The 20,792-nt window shown below is 45.8% G+C and overlaps 2 protein-coding genes across 4 annotated transcripts in view; one reads left to right on the plus strand and one right to left on the minus strand.

Moving 5' to 3' along the window:
* The window catches only part of LOC309719139 (GTPase IMAP family member 8-like), a 286,835-nt gene that overhangs the window by 239,533 nt on the left and 26,510 nt on the right, over positions 1-20,792 (minus strand). The window lies entirely within an intron of this gene.
* The window catches only part of kank1a (KN motif and ankyrin repeat domains 1a), a 49,145-nt gene that overhangs the window by 13,460 nt on the left and 14,893 nt on the right, over positions 1-20,792 (plus strand). For all 3 annotated transcript variants that reach the window (XM_082554997.1, XM_082554998.1, XM_082554999.1), the window contains exon 2: positions 14,333-14,462. In XM_082554997.1, coding sequence (XP_082411123.1) covers positions 14,426-14,462 — 37 coding nt within the window. In that variant the 5' untranslated portion in view covers positions 14,333-14,425. The remainder of the gene's footprint in view (positions 1-14,332; positions 14,463-20,792) is intronic.

The raw sequence follows: 20,792 nt of genomic DNA on the forward strand, positions 1-20,792 counted from the left end.
GAAAAGCTTTAGAGGGAACACTGAATTAACGAGGACTAAATGCAGGATTTGGGAGCCTCGATCACCTTCCTTGTTACTAAACGTTCTCGTTGCTGTGATCATATAAATGAGGAGTCTTTTCTCCAGACGACCCCTCAGTTGGGAGCCAGAATAAACTCTTAATCGCTGTATTTAGGCTGCTTTGTCATCCCAGTAACAGAGTAGGGATAACGGCCAGCCCCCGAGATGGCATGCTCGATATCCCCGATGACAAATGACGCTAAAGCCAGTTAATCAGGGCTAGCACTGATGTCACCACATTAACCTCTCCATGACAAACAATGAGGCCAGCTAAGAGCGCACAAAGGCAGCCAGCGTCGGGACCAGCTGGGGCGGACACGCTCAGCAGATGGACATTAATATATTCTACATTACATTTAAATTGAGGCTTTTATTTATAAGCTGAACTACAGGATCTGTAATAACTCAAGAACAGAGTTTACTCACATTAACTGACTCACTGCTCTCTGACCAGGTATGAGCTGCAGAGTGGTTAACCGACTGAGAGTTAAGAACCTGGGGTTTATTAATACGATGATGATGATGGTGAGATGTGATAATAGGACTTAAAACGTATTCATTTGATTTATTTGTACTGGTCTTCTAGGCTCAGTGCAACTCTACTGTGTACTGTTATTTACAGTCAAGCTAGTCCTCCTCAGTCCACCTCACACATGCTGCTGGCGCTCCACCTTGCTGCTGGCGCTCCACCTTGCTGCTGGCGCTCCACCTTGCTGCTGGCGCTCCACCTTGCTGCTGGCGCTCCACCTTGCTTAAATCAGCACTTTGTCTCCAGTATCCGTTCCAGCTTCTCCAGACTGGACCGATAATCTGTCGAAATATCAGAAGAAGTGTGAAGGCAGTTTTTAGGCCATTAAATGATCTTTAAGTTGTTGGTGGAGGTGGAGCAGGTCGCCTACTAACCGGAAGGTTGCTGATTCGTTCCCCATCCTGCTCAAGGATACTAACCCCATGTAGCTCTCTGATGCATCCACCGGTGTGTGACCTCTGCAAATGGGAGGATGTACAAGTTGTGTAAAGCTTTGAGTGCTCAGAGTAGAAAAGCGCTATACAAGAACCGGTCCATGTACCGTTAACGAATTCCATGTGTTCTGCCCGAGGTGGGACTGCAGAGAACTCAGGATGTGGGCAGCTAACCTTCTGCCCAAAGGCCGATTCCTGGAGTCATAGTTACAATAGATAATTATCAACAGGCAAAGTCCACAAACGAGCAGCAGCAGGTCTGATGCTGCTTCATAACTGGTGCTTGTGAGGCCGTTTAGACTTCCTGACATTAAGGCTGTTTTGTTGTGAGGGGAAAATGAAAACAGACGCTTGTTTTCAGGAGTTTACAGCTGTAACTTTGGCTGCTTGTTAAAACCTGCGTGCTTGTTGTTTGCACAGTGATTCGCTGCTTTCTGTTACGTCTCGGTCATGATGAGATTTCTATCAAACTGAACGGCCAACTGCTTTCAGTGGAAAACACTTTATCGTGTGGAGGCGGTTTCATGCTCCCCTTGTGCTTGAAAGCCTGAATCTGGCAGGTGTCTTTTGTTCCCGGGACCTGGGCCGCGGCACAGCTGGGACTGCAGCCCCCAGAGATAAAACTGCCTCTTCAGGGAGTCCTGATTGATTCTGAAAGCAACCCGCATAAACACACAGCCTGCGTTGTAACAGCTTTGTGGTGGTTTGACGATACAGTGAAGTGCAGCAGGGCTGCTGTTGTGCTTCTAAGCAGTGCGTGGGACGGTTCTACAGCTGTTCAAGTACTGTAATTATTTAAGGTGTGTTATGCTAATTTCTAGTTACATACTGGAATTGCTAAACTCAGAGTAGCTTTGCATGATTCAGAGTTCAAAATACTCCAAATAAACCTTATTTCTGTTACGCAGGGCATCAGGGTTTCTTCTGATTGGCTGCCCCTCGTAAACAGGATTGAAATGCAGGTTGGTGGGCTTCTGTGCCTGAACACAAAATGACCTAAATGTACACAGGAAGAGTTGAATAGGTCCATTTTATTTGAGACAAAGTTTTATTCAGAGATGTAGGTCGGCTTAAAAAAGGAATGTGAAACAGACTGACGGGGAGAATAAGTGAAAGATACCAGGCTGTGGGTGTGTTGCTCGTGACCCTGAACCCGGTCTTGCTTTTATCTCCACAGCCTGCGCACTTTCTTTCATGTGTTTTCTGAAGAACAAGCAGCTGCATTCTTAGTGTCGCTTTAGAAACTCTGAGCAGTTTCCACAAATGTGTGTTAGCTGTGCAGATTTTAAGGTTTCCACCAATAAGAAGCTGCACCTGTAAACACACCAGTGCATGCCCATCAGCAAGTGTGCCGATAAGAGTTTATTTTCTCTTCCATGCTGCATGATCCCTAAACCTACACTTTTCTGATAATGCAGCAGTCGTCTGGAGCATGTGGGCCTCGTATCTGTGGAGATATGAAGCTTGTGTATTTTTGTAACATGAACTTTACGCTGTGAAAGAGTGTATTAGCCCCCCTAAACCCTGCACAAACAAACGGACTCCATAAGACAACTGAAGGTGGGAAAGTCCAGTGGATGAGTCCTCTGAGCCTTTCCAGCCCCCAGGGGCGGGTCCTTGTCCCCATTTTAACCAGGAACATGACTTAAACTGCGTTGCTCTAATGGCCACCAGGGGGCAACACCTTGAATTGCACAAAAGAGAGTTTATGGACTCAGGTTCTTATTTTAAGGTTATACTGAATAAAGCATGTTAATATATTTTGATTATTATAAGTGTCAGTAAGTGATGCTCACACATCACCTGCTGGTTTTACTCGGTTCTGAGAAAATCACGTTTTTATCTGTTTAATTTTGGGAAAAACCAACGAGTTTAGACTGTGTCAATAAAAATGACCGTCCGCATCCTCGAACCTAAAGGACCTGCGAGCGCTTCTCGTCTGTGCTCGCTTTGTTCTTTTCCAGTTCTGGGAAAAAACTCAACTTGTATTTAATGCAGATGGTCCAGTTCCTGTTTTAAGCCCATCGGCGCGGCCGCGTGTGGTTGGAAACTGTTTCGCATTTACAGTTTAGAGGGAGATGCCTCTTAAATTTCTGTAAGTAGAAATATGTAACAAAAACAAACTCTTTTAATTTTGTTTTGTAGTTTAGTGCACTTTATTGCAGTTTATGTAGTTAATATGTATGCATTAAGTCCATAATATAAAAATTTATGATATAATTAATATATAGCAACTTGAAACGCTCTACAGCATGTAGTTCTGGGCTTTAAAGGGGCAAACATCCAAAAACAGGAGGTGTGAACTCAGCCTGCCTCAGCAACATGCAAAATCAGCTTTCAGCAGTAGCTGCAGCTCATTAGCTTACATGCATGTGTGACAGAGTGATATCTCTTATTACTGTGGGTCAGGGAGGACGCTGACCTGCATCTCTGTACATTACAATGCTCCACAGCTGCAGCTCTCCTCCGCCTTCCCCTGGCTGTGATCCAGCTCAGTGGGACTCATTAACGCCATAATTGGCCCACCGGCTCAAGTGTTTGGAGCTCGCTGAAAAGGAGGGGAAAGTAGTTTATTAATAATTACAGCCTCCAAAAATATTCCTGAGATCGTTTCTGTTCAGGTAACACAAACTGCAGAAAAATACGTGGAGGCTTTGTTTCTTTAAAAGAAGCTCATGGTTTTATTTTACCCTCTCGTTTTGGCGTCTCTTGGCTTCTTCGCTCCACCACATGTTGTGATCACTTTAATTAGCTTGTCGTTCATTGTCCGGCAGCTGTCAGAGGAGAAGGGCAGCGCAGGAGGCAGCGCTGCATCTCATTGGTCTGTCTCCAAAAGGTCGTCAGAGTGGGCTCGCTTGGCACAAAAGCAAACACGGGAGCACTTAAGTCGGAATTTCTCCCACAATGCTTCTTTGAGCGAGCTGACAACACGAGTGAAAGCTGTGGGAGGGACCGCCTCTCTCTGGAGGTTGCATCTGAGCGCTGTGGCGTGTTTAGAGCAAACGCAGACGTGTGAGCTGTAAAGGTGTCCATGCGGCTCGTACCAAAACTTTAGTGTTTGTAGAGAAACCTGAAGGCTGACGTTTGTCTTTGTTCTGATTCGTTGCACCTCTCACATGTTTGGAGTTTACGTTGTGGTTGGTTGACTCTTTGTTTTATTGAATTAAAGGTGATCGACGAGTTTCAAAGTAAAGGCGAGTGCATAACACGCCTTGTAATTAAGGCTCATTCATGTGGTTTCACTGTTGGGTAACACGAGAACAAACCCAGTGATCTGTGTGCTGAATCACGATGGCCGAATAAAACCAGTTTGAACTGAAGGATGAGTTTCAAAGTAAACTGTTCCGACTCACTGCTCTGCAGGAAACTTTAGCTTCAGTAAAATCAGTCATGTTTGTTGTTCTAGTCATAGATGTGAACTCCATTAGATGGAGAACAACGTCTGTGCAAAGCATGTAATTTAAAAGTAACTTGGTGCCTCCACCGGCTGCGAGTGATGGGCGGTGTTCACCGGCCCATAGCTCCACTCCGCCTTAGTGACTCCACTCAAGAGCTGAACAAATAAGCGGCTCCAGCCTGTCCTTGGTCAAGAGCAGGCCAGACAGAGGAGGACCTGTGGGGGGGGGGATAAAGAGAAAATCAGAGTCGACACAGTGATCCGGGGAGACGGCGTCTTCTGTAAAAGCAGCTCTTTAACTCTTAGAGCGCAGAGAGAGACGGATGTGTTGATCTGTGGCGTTTTGGTGTTTGTTTCACATCTTTCAGCCGTAACCTGGAGCTGAGTCTTGTTCCTGCAGGGGGCAGTGTTGTCAGCAGAAAGGCTTCGTGTGAGTGCAAAGACTGGGTGACCTCTTAAATCTGTGCTCAGGACGGCAGTGAGGCGAACAGGCTGATTAATGGCGTACCACGGCGTCTGCAGTAGAGTCTTCTTTTCCCTCTTTGTTGTTCGGTGCTGGAGGAGCGGCGAGCGAGACAGAGGTGTAAACGGGCGTTTCGCTGATTCCTTGAGGCTGAAAATGACCTTTTTTTTTTTTTTAACTCAGTAGTTCATCCAAAAACAGTTACTGGTGCAGCTAAATGTTTTTCTCACTGCAAACAAATTATTAACTCAAATAAGCTGAAGGACGGACAGTTTAGAGCCTGGCAACTTTGGCATGTTTAAAGCAGCTGATTGGCTCTTTGGCTGCAGGCGAAGAAGTAAAACTTGGAGGAATAAATCAGAGCAGAGCTGAAGTTTCTCCGCCCTGGCAGACAGAAAGCATATGCCAGTGTAATAAACACCAAATTCACTCAGCTGTGAGCTTATTCTTCATTTTGTAGCCCTCAAGGTCTAATTTCTTTATTTGTTCAGAGCTGTAAGAAGGAGGAGGGACCCTGACAGACCTGCAGGGTCTGCTGTTTGTGTGCATTCGATGGTCTTGCACAGAATTCCTTTGTAGGGACTCTGAACCTCTGGAGAGCAGCTGTCGCGATAAATGGCTGAAGCAGATAAAGTCGATTCCTAAAATAAAGGGACAGCAATCAAAGACACTTCTGCACCATGTCGTCCTCTCTTGGCTTTACTACGGTGGAGGTCATGACGAGGAGCCACGCTGGGGGGCTAAATGCATCTGTGTGCACTCAGTTGCAATGATAGGAAAAAAGCTCAAGACCCCAACAAGCTGCATTTTCTGTTAATGGCTGTGAAGAGGACATTTAACACGATATTTAGGAGCTGCCACACGATGTTACCCTTATTAGGTGCTAGCTAAACTACAGTACATATTTACTGTGTGGCACCAACGCCATGTTTGCATCATGTGTTACAAGCTAAATGTCAGTTTTCGGTCTCATTCCTCTGACCTGTACATGCACCGCACAGATGTTGGTTTTCATTAACATTTGAACTAAAACCTCAGACGTGAACGCGGAGCGTCGGTGCGGTGGGGGTGGCCTGTTAAAGGCTGAATGTTTACACGGTGCTTGGCCACTTGAGCGCTGAGTTTAAACACAATATAACTGAACAGACTAAAGGAAGGATTGATGCAGCATGGAGCACAAACAGCCTGCACTGAGACTGTTACTAGAATAGATCTGCATATTTTTAGGATGGCCTATTACGCTCTGTTTAAACGCTTCGGTTATAAGCACAGCTACACTCCTTTTGTGGTGAAAGGTACACAGAACTCTTGATATGCAAGTAAACTTCAAAAACGAGTATGAATGAAAGGTTGGAGGCACTAATTTAAACCGAGCAGGCACACTGTGGTTTTAAAATGTAGTGCTGTCTGTCTGATAAGTGCAGGTTAACGTCTGGAAGAAGTGAACCAGCGACTGCCTCGTCTCACAACATTTTCACTCCTGCCGATACCTTTCCCAAATTTCAAAGCATCCGAACAGCTGATGCTGGAATTCGAAGCGCGTGCGGTATGGTGCAGATTTCAAAACGAGCTGGATTTAGATCTGCAGGTGTGACACAGATGTGCTGTGATCTGAAGTCCTGGTTCCAGTTTGTGCTCAGATACTGATTCTTCTGAAATGACCGGGCCGACTTCCACGTGCACGCTGCTCAGATTTTTATGAACGAGATAAAGCGAGCGATGGCTGGGAGCGTAATGACAGGGCCAGTATGTATAATTGTCTTTGATTTCTATAATTCCAGTCTCAGTGGAGGAAATGCTCGTCGTTCGCCAACACTGTGTTTATCTGCGAGCACGAGGCTCGCGGCTGCCTCGGAGGAACAATAGCAGGGAGTTGAAAGCGTCTGCACCAAAAATAACTCCATGTGTGATTATACAGGAGCAGGAGTCTCTGCAGGTCGGCTCATCAGCTGACCTCAGTGTTTGCAGGGTAAGTTAAAGTGTGTTGGGTTTGTCTGACCTCAGCCCCGAACCAGACACAGTAGTGACAGGTGATCACTGAGGTTCTCTGTAAAGAATACAGGCTGCAGTATTTACAAAGAAAGCAGCATGAAGCGATGCTCTGTGAACGCCTCTTTTTCCTCAGAAGCAATACTAAGTTAGAGGCACATTAGTGGGAAAGGACCAATCGTAGAGAGGCGAGGCTGAGCTGGTTTGAACACGTGCGGAGGAGAGAGTGGATCTACTGGACAGGCTGGAGGAAAAGAAGATTAAAGGTCATACAGAGGGTTTGTGTGACAGGATGCTGCAGGGAGCATGGCGAGATGGAGGGAGATGAGCCACTGTGGCGCCCCCTAAAGGAGCGAGGCAGCAACCCCACTGCAAATAGGTCAGCGTTTGATGAAGCAACATGGCTGCTTTCACTCTTTTGCTGTGTTGCACTCTTTGTTTGACGGAGACCTTATCTCTGCTCATATTTGCATCAGACGCCTGAATGAAGTGTGTGTGCGTGCGCGTGAGCATTTCCACGTCTTTTAAAGAAGCTGCTGAACTTTGCGTCTGATAAACGTCGTCGTGTTTATCGTGTGGTCTTTGGCGCTCGTCAGCTGGGAGCGTCAGTACGTTTACACTCATGGATGTTTAAGAGCAGCAACATCAGCCTCGCTGCTGTTTATCACTGAGGTCCAAAGAGTTTGTTCTCCAAAGATCGTCACCATAAGAGACGTCTATAGAAAAGCAAAAACACAAGCCCGTCTTTATCCTTTCAATGAGTAATTTATCATATGTTGAGCTGACGTGCACCAGCCTGACTTATTGAGCCTCAGCATTGATGCCACAGCCTGGCACTCTTAGCCTCTAATGATTCTGTTTCATCAACTTCTTCTAATCTTAATCAGCTGCTGGAAAAGATTCCTGAGCTTCCCTGAAGATGGACGTCTTTGCTTTTCTCTTCTCACCTCTGCCCATGTGACTTCTCTTTAAAAATGCTAAGTAGGGGACACAATCCTCTGGTTCTTCCGGGTCCTCCCTCCCTGGTGGAATAATTGAGAGGCTTTATCACAGGCTCTCCAGAGTCAAACTCGGCAGGCTCCGTCAAAGTGAAGTGAACAGTTGAACAGAACCAGCTCTGCAGCCTCCAAACTGTAGAGCTCGTCGGCACGTCCGGCCTCCTCGCCTGGCCCGGCTCTTCTCCACGGTCGGCACAGCAGCTTCCCCTCAAAGCTTCAGAGGCATTTCCTAATGAGGCCCAGATGCAGAGCTGAGCTGACAAGCAGCTACTGCTTGTTCTGCAATTAGTCACATTTGCGCTCGTGCACACATTAGCGCTGCAGCACAGGAGCACGCCGTTTCCTTCAGTTTAACTTTCCTCTACGTTTTAATTCTTACGGACATGAAAAAAATAAAACGAGGTGAACTCGATGCTCCACGTGCAGCCGCTCTGTTACGCTGCTGAGCTTTTCCTGATTATCTGAATGAAAACATCCCGGTTCCTCTCGAGGCTTTTTCCCTCCATTAAAGCTGCAGCCTCTGCTTTTATTAGGGGAAAAACAGCTCTGCTGAATATTCAGCGCAGCGGGTCTGCAGCCTAACGGCCCTCTGGTAACTTCTCCTTCTGTTTACTGTCCACACAAAAAAGCCTCGAGTCTTTGTTTTACTGCAGTGGAAAATGTGAACTGTGGCACCACATCCTGTCAGCTCGAACTTCTTTATATGTGTGTCGATGTGATGCACGCGTGAATGTTCTGACAATAACGGCGGGCATCACCGTGAGCCTGACGTCACTGTTAGGAAGAATCATTGTTTGCACGTCTGTGCTTTAAAGCCACATTTGAGAGGCTGACGTTTAAAACGTGTTTATGATAAAACTCATTGTTCAGTGAAATAACATTTAAAGTCCCATTATTATGAAATTAATGAAACATGTAGGTATTCAACATTTTATTGATAATGTCACAGATTGTATTTTTGCACATGAAAAAGCCGCGTGTTTGAAAACTGTGTGATGAAGAAACTGTTCACTGACCTTTTTCTGTCGTTCCTGAAATAAATGGAAACAAAAACAAGACTAAAACATGTCGTTCCCATCCACGCCATCGCCAGGAATAAAGGACAAAAATGACTTAAATGAAAGTCGTCCTCCACGTTGGGATTTCCTTCAGTAACAAACGTGCTTCATTAGGTTTCCTGGGATCTTAAATAGGAGACGCTGCTTCCTGTTTGACTGACAATCCAAACAAAGTGTTTTCTTACATTTTGTTTGTTGCTTGGTGTAGCTTCACTTCACTAAGAGGGGAACTCGGTGAAGTCAAGTAATATTTAAAGATAAACTTCATACTCATTTACAGACCATTTAGAAACTCGTTGTTTTGGTTCAGCTCTTAAACAGCTTTGTGTTGATGTAATCAGATTACTTTTGTGCGCAGAGAAGAGGAAGCTGGTGGACGTTTTAGTTTTGTTGCACTGAAACACAGCTCATTTCTACCTGTACCTGCTTCTGCTGAAGTGCTCTTGGGCTCGTTCACCTTTCTCTTGGCTGTTTGTACTCGAGTACTTAAAGAGCTCAGCCTGTGTACTGACTCGAGCACGCCACGGGATGCTGTTTGAATGCTCGTGCGTCTGTTTGTGTAGCTCGTCAGGTGTCTGTCACGGTAAATAATGTAGCTGTGTGTCTGTCAAACGCACCTCCAGGTGGAGAGGAGTCACGCCTGCCGCTGCTCAGAGCTGTGCGTGCACGCTTGAAAATTATTTAACAGCTGAGAAGGAACCGAACGGGTTGTTCCGGTTTGCGTCGGCGCTCAAAAGTTTCCTGCTCGAGGAGTTTGAAGCTCCTGAGATCAGCCGTGGATCTGCTCTGGTCAGCGCAGTGAGTGAGGCTCTGTTTAAATGGGAAGCTTTGATTCACAGGAAAGGCTCAGAGTCGGACTCTGAGTACATTTAAAGTGGCTCCTGTTAAAGCTGAAGGATGTCGGAGATTAAAAATAGAATGTGGAGTTTATGAAGCAGAAGTCAAGATTTTATTGACAAACATGGGCTTCGTATTTAGTTTGACCGCACGCAGACGCTCTGCCTTAGAGCGCACAGGTCACGATTTCACAGCTGCTTATTACTCTGCTGCCTTTACTGTAAGTGGGAGAAGTTTTTTATATGATCACTTAAAACTATAATAACTGGTAACACTGTGTGGCAATGGGAACTGTGGGACGTGCCAGCGTGCTGTCAGAGCTGCAGGGCTGAGACTGAAGAAATGTGAGGGTACCTGTGTGTGTGTGTGTGTGTGTGTGAGTGTGTGGGTACCAGTGTGTGGGTACCAGTGTGTGGATTAAAAGAAGTAGTTGTTTGTCATTGAAGCTGTTAGTAGATTAACTCTGGGTTTTATTTTTGTAGATCGATGCACATGGAGCCCTGAGACCTTCAGTCTGTTACTAATGACAGAGCAGTTTTACCTGAACGGGGGGCGGGGTTGGAACATGCAGTGTTGATCACTTTATTTATATTTATTTATTTTACCTTTTGTCATATATGATCAGCTCGCTGAATATCCTGCCTTTGCATGCAGTAGTCATGGAAACGGGTTACCTCAGAGGGCATTGGCTGGGGGAATGTGGCCAGCAGGTAATCGCGTTTATTTGAAGTGGGTATGTTTTCAGTCGCTGAGGTCTGATCCTGAGTGGGTGCTTCTGTGGAGTGTTTTTATCCTGTGTGGTCTGATGTTATAATGAAATGTGTGGTTAAGATGAGTTCAGCTGAATTATTTCTTTCTTCACTGATTACTTCCAAATACGTTAAATCAGTTTTCTGTTGACCGTGGGCAGAAATGTGACGGGTTCTTGCTTAGCTTGACCTTTGACCCTCTGCTGTCCCACATCAGCCCTGATCCACGGCGCTGCTTTCTGTTGTTCGCCCTTCTGTCTTCACCTTCAGCAGCTGAGCCTTGAGAAACGCGGCCGTGCTGGTTGATGTGCAACCATCTGAAAGGTTTTCCATTGTGTTCAGCTGCCTGGCTCATTAGCTGCGCTTCAGCTGAAGGGCGGAGGGTGTTTACCCACGCCGGCCGACTACGCGCTTCACCTGGAGGCCCAGCGGAGGGGTCGTTCCACCCAAACGGCCTTAAAGTCCTGTTTCCTCTTATAGGACTCGGATCGTTTGGCTGTCATCTGAGGAAGTCGTCTAATCTTAGCCGTGAAACGTAGCTCTCTCTCTGAGGGCTGCTCGGTGCAGGCTCGTGTCTGAGGGCTGCTCGCTCTGTTTGTACCTGCGTCAAGGTGCAGGAAGTTAGAATGAAAGTTGCAGGTAAGCGGCTTCATTATTATGATGGGAGGTGTCACTGTTGTGGTTTGGGTTATTGTTAATATATCTGAAGTGTTTGTGTGTGTGAGAACTCCTGTTTGTGGTTGGTGTGACTCTGGGTCAGCTCTCAGGCCTCCACCTGCAGCTTCACCCTGTGCGAAGCTGCACAAACATGGATTCTGGTTTATTTTTTAAAGCTCGCACTGAAGAGTGGGTGGAAACTCTGTAAGCACGTAATCATGAAAATGTCAGAGGCTGAGTTTATGTCGATCATTAACTGCAGGAATGTGCAGACTAGACCTTAAAAACCTCACAGGAGGTTTCGTGTCACTCATTTAAAAAAAGGATGAGCAGGTTTTATATTAAAGGCTTTTGCCAAACATGGAAAAATTCAAATTGGAAGAGGAATAAAATCTCTTTAAAGAAATTCTTTGGTTAAATATCTGTTTATACAGACTTAAAGACCCTTGGACCCAAACAGGGCCTCAGTTTATAAAGACTTTCCTTTTTTCTCTCAGCAACACTAAATGTTTGCATAACTTCAGTATTTACCTCAGTATATCATGTTTGGATTATTTGGATTACTGTTTATTTTTATAGGTTATGTTGTTAATTGATTAAACTTCTGATTTATTATGAATGATGTCAGAAATAATCCTTTAAAATAAATTTTTATTTTCAGTTTTATTGCTATTTTATGAATTATCAGGTCATAATTCTGTTCATTCCTGCAGAGTTATTGTTTCGCTTTTTATTATTTATTCCTGTAAGTCTCTTTATCACAGTGTCTTTACTCAGGAAAACATTAACGGATCAAATTTGCAGATATATTGATGTCAATCAGTACTCGCTGATTTTTAAATTGGTGTGTCTTTATTTTATATTTTCTCCTGGAAACAGTTTCATAAAAGCGACCTGTGACCGTTTTAAGGCCTGTAGTGCATTAAAAGCAGGCTGATGCTCTGACTCTAGGATCGATGGCTTCTCCCACAGTGGTGGTGCAAAGCTGAACAGTAAATAGACTCCGCCTCCTTCTCTCCTGCTACTTCCTGCAGGTTTGTGTTCTGGCGGCTCATGGAACAGGACATGTGGGAGATCTTTGGTCAGTCTGTATATTATTCATTTTCCCTTCAGTTAGAATCGTTTGCATGGTCTTGGCAAACAGAAGTTGTGTGTATGTGTTGAAATGCTTACTGAGCTTCATGCTGCTGGAGAGCAGCTGCATGAAACCTTTGCTTTGTGTTCGTTACCTGTTGTCTCAAGTTTCAGTTCATCAGTGTTGGATGTCCAGTCCTTTGAGTCCCATTAGGTGTTAGCAGGCTCAGGCTCAGGCTCATCCATTGTAATCGTAATGTTTTAAATGGGCCAGCCGCCCACAGCTCGATAGTCTGACCTCCTCCACAAACACCTTTTCTTGCTCTCTAGCAGAGGAGCACCCAGGTCTGCCATGACGAGTAATCCTAGCATCCCTTTGATGGTGTGAAGGAGCAGCAGCTCTGCTAGGAGCTCGTTAGCCTGTCTGTGGAGAGCCGGAGGATCAACTGACCAATAAAATGACAGCTTTATGCTCGTCTCTCCTGGAGTTCCCCACCTCTGATTTATTTGATCCATCCTTTCTGACTTTTCTATCCAAGAATTGCTTTCGTGTCCTAAAACAGCAGATTCATTGTATAATATTTTTTATTTTATTTCACCCAATGACCCGAAAGCCGAGCACAGAGCTGGGCAGATCAGACCCAGACACCATCCGAGCGATATCCAGACGTCGTATCGATGCATCTCTAAATGTTAGTGGCCATTTCTTCCACACATTTCTTTTTGTGTGACATGCTGGAGCCAGTTTTAAGTGTGAGGGAGGAGAACAAACATGCCTGCGGTCTATTTGGGTGTTGGAAGGGTCTGTGTGCTCTGCAAAGGCTGCTCTCAATCCTTCGTCTCTGTATCGCGACTATAATAACTCCCCAGGGTGACGGACGGTCGGGACTTAGAGGCTCCGGCCTGATGACACTACGGCGCTGCTTTATTTGGCTGCACACTCTAAACAATGATTTACTTATGATGCAGCTGACTGACAAAGTGACCTTTCACATGTTCCTCACACACATTTTATGGCTGTCGGCTGCATGTCGTCACAGCAGGTGCAGCTGTTGGGTAGATGTGTTTAAATACTTTGTTTGTAACACTTAAATATGCATCGTTACGTTAAACTGTAAGTGACGGTTAGGATTCATAACCAAGAATGTTTTCTGATGATGTTTGTTATTTTTCATGCACCAACGGGAGTAAATGCTTTCCTTTCTGCGCTTCTTGGATGCTTGCTTAAACTCTGACTTTGCTGGGAAATGTTTCTGGTGTTTGCTGGAGGTCTCAGCTCGGTCCTGGCTGATGTTCAGCGCCTTTAGCTCCAGTATAAACGTTCTCCAGAGGCCTGGTAATGAACTCATTTGATTCAGGTGTGTTGACCCAGGGTGAGATCTAAAACCTGCAGGACACCGGCCCTTGAGGCCTGGACTTCCTACCCCTATTCCTGAGGTATGCGGCCTCACCGACCCTGATAATCGAGTAAGACCGAGTATATTGTAAAAGTCTTAGATTGTCCTCGACTCTGTTACCACTGCGGGGCTGAGCTCTTGATCTCTAGCTGTCAGAGTCACGTGTTCAGTGTAAAGGTCAAAGGTTTCAGCTGTATCGAACCTCGTCTACATCTGTGCTCCTCGAGACCTGACCCGCCCCCCCCGGCCTACTGACTCCAGTTTTCGTCTTATATTTGCAGCTTCTTATAAGATGACAACGGCTCTTTTGTTTTGTTGCTCATAATGTGTCCATTGATGATGATGAGCAGGCGACTGCACACAGGACCTCTGTGCTTCGAAATGTCAGGATGCAAACACACCTGTGAAGGAGCGGAGGCCGGCCGGGCTTCAGCTCCCACAAAGACACGCTTAACAAAAGGTCAAAATACGTGCACTCACACTTCACATATTTCAAGTTACACTGGAGGTCAGAAAGCCAGCGCTCTGTTCTCATGTGAACTTTAAAAAGGAACCAGTCTGACCGCTGGGACAAAGTGACCTCCTTTACTGACACTTTTTAATCTTTGAAAGGTTGCCTTGTGTTGTTTCTCACTAATTGTTGCTCACCTGTGTGCGTCACTAACGGTATTCCTTTGTGTTCTGTCTCAGGTTGCAGGTTGCATGGTAATCTGGACTTGCTGCATGGCAGTTGCATGACGGCACTGAGTCTTGTTGTTGGACTGAGAGCACGCAGCTGCACCCATGGCTCAAACCGTGCACGTGAACGGCAATGGCCCAGGTAACGTGTGTGTGTGAGTGTGAGATTCTTGCAGGGATGTCTTTGACCTTATTTCATTGCAGAGCAGTTTGAGGGAGACGCTGGTTAAATGCGTCCCTGCATGTCTAAAGGTTACAGGCTGCCTCCGTGACTAAGATGTGCTCTCTGGGCGTTGGTGGGCAGGGGTACAATGGGACTGAAGTGGGATTAGGGGTCCAGTTTCAAGCTTAAGTCATGCTGGTATATTTAAGGTCTTGGCTCCGGCTCTTTAGACACAAACACCATGAGTTGCAAGAAGTAATTTTAGTCAAGTCATCCAGTAACTTTTCAGACCTCGAGACAAGAGTTTAACATCTTCACACGCTGTTTGTGCAAACTTGTATTCAAACATTCAAACACTGAACAGCCTCTAACAGCTGTGTGAGTAAGTGTGAGCTCACATGCACTGTGGTGGGTGTTTCAACATATCAGCAGAGGGTCCCTATGATCAAAAGTTTGTTTTTATTTTCCTTTACTCTTGGCTCTGTATGACGTCAGGAAGAACATGATAATAATAATGGAGTGGATTTATATAGCGCTTTTCTAGACACCCAAAGCGCTTTACATTTCCACTATTCATTCACTCTCACATTCACACACTGGTGGAGGCAGCTACAGGTGTAGCCACAGCTGCCCTGGGGCAGACTGACAGAAGCGAGGCTGCCATATCGCGCCATCGGCCCCTCTGGCCAACACCAGTAGGCAAGTAGGGTAAAGTGTCTTGCCCAAGGACACAGCGACCAGGACAGAGAGCCCGGGGATCGAACCGGCGACCTTCCGGTTGCAGATGCAATTCCCAATCCCCTGAGCCACGGTCGCCCCCAATGAGGCGAGCGTGCACGTGTCCACCATCCAGCTGAGTATGCTAGGCTATCACCAGCTTCTGAAAGAGGGTGCTGTTAAAACAGCGCTATTATTTGTTTTATTTTTTTCTGTTGACTGCTTCTATTAGCTCATCATTATTAGCAAACTTACTCGTGGACAAATAAATAAATCGCCCAACCTTATTCCACAGTATATTTTTAATGAATAATCATAATCTTGGCTCGAACCAGATTCAGTGATATCTGAAGCACAAAGGGCAAAGAGTTCTGACGGAGAGAGAATTTTGGCACTTCAGTATGAAAACACACACACACACACACGTGTGCGCTCTCATTCCTGTGTAGACTAACGGGAGAGCGTGAAGCTTCTTGCTTCCAAATCCCTGCTGGAATGTCGAGCATGCAGGTCGGGTGCTTCAGGAGCGCCGTCCTGAGTGTCAGTCTGCCATTACCACTCCACTCTGCTTGTGTTTCTCAACATGATAAAGTCTGAGCTTCAGTGGCCACATCGACAATAAGTTTGTCCCGAGGAACCCTCAGACCGCTGAACTCCTCGTTGTACAAATAGCCTCTCTGTCGTGTTGGTGGTCAGCAGGCAGACGCGGTGAAAGAATGCAGAGCAGATGGTGATATTTAACCTTTTATTGTAGAGGTGGGTGATGTGCTTTGGGAAGAATGTCGATCTGTGATCCAGGGCTGCTCAATCATGGTAAAAAATTACAACTGATACGTGGAAAATGTTGCACTTGTTGAATTTTGAGAAGGATTTGTTGTTCCTCACCAGACTTCCTGTTTTCAGCCTGTCTTATCATCTTGGCTCGAGCTGAACTAAAGCAGCTACAGTGTGAAGGGGGGAGTCTGAGCTATCAGAGGAGGTGAAAGTGCAGACTTACAAAAATCTACAAAACCAAAACACAAAACAAACAGTTGAAAAGCTGCATGTTTTCAACTGTTTGAAGAATTGTAACCAAAGTCATTGAACAGCGTAATATTTAAACTGGAGTGCTGCATGCATCTTACATATCTGAAGCTCGAGAATGAAGCTTCTCTCAGATTGGAATAAATGCCAGATGTGGGACGCCTCAGCGCATTGAGCAACAAACCATTAAGCACATTTCTTCCAAACAAAACCTCAGCAGACTTTAATGCGACTCCAGCACTGTTTGCAGGACTGATCCCACAGTCTTAAAATACTTCTCCTCAAAAATGTTGGCCTGATTTATTTTAGACCAGTGGGGAGTGAAAACACTCAGGATGTGATCATTTTATATTCTGCACAAAGCTGACATCGGGCAGTGTGAAGTGTTACTCCTGAAACTCAGATCCTGGTCCAGCCCCGGGTTGTCTCTCGGAGCAGACCATTATGGGTCTGACTGGTCTTCAGTGGCACCGGTCAGCACGGGGACACCGCGGTGGCCATCAGGCCAGTGAGGCCACTCCCTGCAGCTCCTGTAAACCCACAGAAGTGGTTTTGTTTCAGTAGCAGTAATGGACCCAGCTGCCCTTTTAAACCTCCCCCATGGTAGCTTTCAGTCACTTTCCTGTTTGTGTAAGAGCTTCGAGTTGATAATGATGTGAGCCGGAGGGGGCGGGACGCTGCGTCTTTGTAAATGTTGTTTGTTTCTCTCTCTGGAGCTGGCTGCTCCAGACCCTTACTGTCTTTACACAACAGCACCGATGTGCCAAGTGTGGTCGTGTCTCTCTGAGCATTAATCACTTCATTGTTGTTATCTGCATGCGCCTCCACAGTCAAGCAGCACAGTGCAGTGATTCAGATTCCTCTCACTCATAAGTTGCACCAGTTAATGCGTTTGCAGTCAGGAAGCTTCCCTCGTATCTTTAAAAGACACAAATCCAGTCCTAAATCTTAATGAGCAGAATCCTGTTTAATGTGCAGAGTTTCATATGAATTTATCTCATTTCCAAGTTATGATGGCAGGTTCATCTGTCACCCTTTTGTTTCCTTTAAAGGTTTGTCTGTGACTGCAGCTCCAGAAGCAAAGGCAGTCGCATACATTTGTTACTCTTTTGCACCAAGAAGTGAGAAACCAGCCACACTAGATCAGCCAAATTATTACGTACACTTCAATGAGTCTCCTGCTGAAAATGGTGTTTCAGTAGTTTTATGAAATGTACACGAGCACCAAGGAGGCGACTGAAGGTTCTCAGTCATCCAGGTCATCGTAGTCGAAGGAGCTTGGAAAGAAAAGCGTCTGGACTTTAAGTTTCCCTGAAGACGTTTCATCCGAGAAGCTTCTTCAGTTCTAAGGTCAAATGGTGGAGCGTCCCTGTGAGGGTCATGGACCCCCTATTGATCCTCTACCTAATCACACGAGCCGAGGTGTGAATACGGGTGTGGGTCACAATCAGCCAGGGTTTCAGGTGAAACCTTGTGAAATTGATCATTGTGAAACCCAACCCCACCCTATCGTCTGATTTACTGGGGTCAGATGGCCCAGGATGTGAGTGGGCATTAAGGGAAAGGATCTCAAAACTGGATCATAGATGGCAGACAGTTGGTGTCGTAAGCCCCACCCTCTGTTCAAAGATGGTCATTCACAGTAGACCTAGATGGCTTCTTTCACTCCTCTTTCAAAGGAGGAGGTCCAAGGAGGTGGCTGTGCCGAGCCTTCCTGAGCCTCGTTCCGTTTGATGGCACTTCCTGTTAAAAGGGAGTTCTTCCTTTCAGCTCTTCCCGTGTTCTGCTTAGAGGATCGTTTGATTGTTGGGATTTTCTCTCATAGATTACAAAGTTTCCTAAACTTGAATTAAAAATAAAATGTAACCATGACGTTAAACTGTGACATTCATTCATAAGTTTACACCCAAACCGATGGTCCCACCAGCTAATTATGAAACGCTGGTATGTTTAACTCACTAAACCAAAGATGTGTGTAGTAAACACATCTGTGCCTCAGTGAAAACATGTTACTGAATATATCTGGAGAAGTATTTAACAAAAACACAAACCCGTTAACTCCGACTGTCTCGTAGCCGTACAAACTGAAACTGGATCATCACATTTACGTGTCGGTTGACTTGAAGCAGCCCGCACACTGTCGTTGATGTTTTTCTTGACCATCTATGAGAAAATCCAGAGAGGGGCACATTTTTTCAAAGTGCCTCAGTGTTTGCAGAGGAAGCCCAAACATTTCCCTCGGTCTGCATCATCATTGTTGAATTTGGCAGCTGCGTCTGGCGCGACCCCGCGAGTTCCTGGAAGAAGCCCACAGTCGAGCGGACCGGCCTGCGTGCAGCTAATGTGCAGCTTTAATGGACTCTTTGTGTTTTTGTCTTGTTCTGGGTTCAGATGAGGACGGACGCGTCTTGCCTTTGTTGTGTTGAACTGCTGCAGCGTTGATCAAACGTTGGCTCTATTTTTCTTGGGAGTAATTAGGCTCACGGGCAGAGCCAGGAAATACCAGGCTCCGTGTGTGTCTGTGTGTTACTCATGTTGTGGGGACCGAATTCAAGTCCTCATAAGGAAAAGCGCAAAACTTTGGTATGAAGCTCATTTTGAGCAAACTCGAGTGTTTCGTCTTCTGAAGGGGTAAAATCAGAGCTGTTTCTGTGCCGTCGGGCGGGTGGAGGCTGCTCCACCCAGGCGCTTGCATCATGTTTGGCTCTCACAGCTATGCCGGAGCACAGCCCTGCACTTCCAATGAGTTTGCAAGTTTTTCTCTGCACATCCTGAACAGCCCTGAGTTCACTTTCACTTCTTTCAAGCATTTCACGAGTCTTTCAGTGTTTCTCCTGGATGGTGTTGGTAGTGATGGTTGTGTTAAAGGTTAATTATTGCAAAATCAACGTTATAGACAGACTGTGTGGACACATGCTTGGAATTGGGCTGCAGTCTTTTCTTTGCTCACAGTGTAGGTAAACAAACAGACGACAGGCAACGCTGACAAACTCAACATCACAGACGATAATGGCACGTGTAGCACATAAGTGCACTGGTGCAAAGATGTTGGGATAAATTATGGAGTTATAAGGGTTTGATAATGTTACACATGTATACAGTAAGCGCACAAGGACTCGACTATATAGCATGCTTTGATTTGGCAGCAGGTATGGGGGCTGTTTAAGTACAGACACTATGTGAGTGTCTAAGTGTTGGTCAGAGCGACGGCCTGAGGAAAGAAACTGGATACGACTGGAACGGGTCATGTGACGGGTGTGCTGTGACGTTACCTGCTCGTTTCCTCCAGCTCCAGGCCTCGAGCGCCGGTGTCCTGCAGGCTTTAGCTGTTTTTGACCCAACACAGCTGATTAAATGGCTGAATTACCTCCTCAACATGCCTGGAGTTTCCCACCCCTGCTGCAGGGCGTTTAGTCTCTTTGCAACCACAGGTTCCGCCTCCTGGTGGCCATTAATTAATTAGGTCAGTACCTGTGCACACAGGTGAGCTACAAACCTGAAGACTCCAGCCTCATCGTGCGGCTGGGCTCCATCCCAGACCATTATCTGCACGGCTTCCTGCCACCCTGTCTCCACTTTCCTGTCTGATAAAGGCCAAAAAAATACAGGTTAAAGGCACACTTCACTTTTCAGACCCAGAAGCAGCGTGTGCATACTGGATACTGGTAAATATGTACACGTGAGGTACCAACAGTGAAACGGGTGTTCCCAAACAAGTTTGTTTTCTTTGTTATTTCAGGACTTTTTGGAGCGTCACTAAAGATCTTAGAACACTGGAGACTCGATCCCTTTTGAGCAGGAACTTAAATTGAACGTGAGCTGTTGGGCAGAACCGATAAGATTAAAATCTAAATAAAAGGGCAGTTTGCTCAGATCTGAACACTCCAGTGTTTTCTTCTGTGGATGTCGGCGTCTCTCAGATATTCACAAGGCCCAGTGCTTTGTAGTTGGGCCTAAACTCATTTTGTCTACCATCACTAACGAGCAGTTCACTCATTTATCCTAATATCCCCGGATCGCCCCACGCGTGGGTCGTAATGTTGTTGTCTTGGACCACACCTAAGTGCACATGTTATCAGATCATAACAGCTTTAACTCCAGGCCGGTCGTACACATTTAAAACATGTAGTTAAAGATTACTGACACCCTAACTGTCCACAGACTGATGAGGAACTGTGCTCTAAGGTGAGATGTAACCTTCTGTAACTGGTAATTAAAGTGTGTGTGTGTGTGTGTGTGTGTGTGTGTGTGTGTGTGTGTAAAAGCAGGTAGTTTGGCTTGAATTTCTCTGGTTAACAAACAGCTGGCAGACACATTTAGCCCAGTAGCCTCATTTATTCAGCGTCTGATGGCGCTGTGGAATTAAAAGGCTTTCGTCAGCTCTAAATTTAAACTTTTACAGAGCCGCTGTAAAATAAGCACGGCCCCGCTTGTATATTTTTCTTCAGAGCGTCAACATCGGGGCCCGAGCCGGCCTGCAGTCCCATATTTTAAGAGCAAACACGGAGAGCTTGAGCGGCGTGAATGAATGAAGGCTGGACATTTTCAGCAGCTGATTGGAGAAGCAGA

Source organism: Aulonocara stuartgranti (genome assembly GCF_965226115.1).
Source record: "Aulonocara stuartgranti genome assembly, chromosome: 12".
Classification (NCBI taxonomy): Eukaryota; Metazoa; Chordata; class Actinopteri; order Cichliformes; family Cichlidae; genus Aulonocara; species Aulonocara stuartgranti.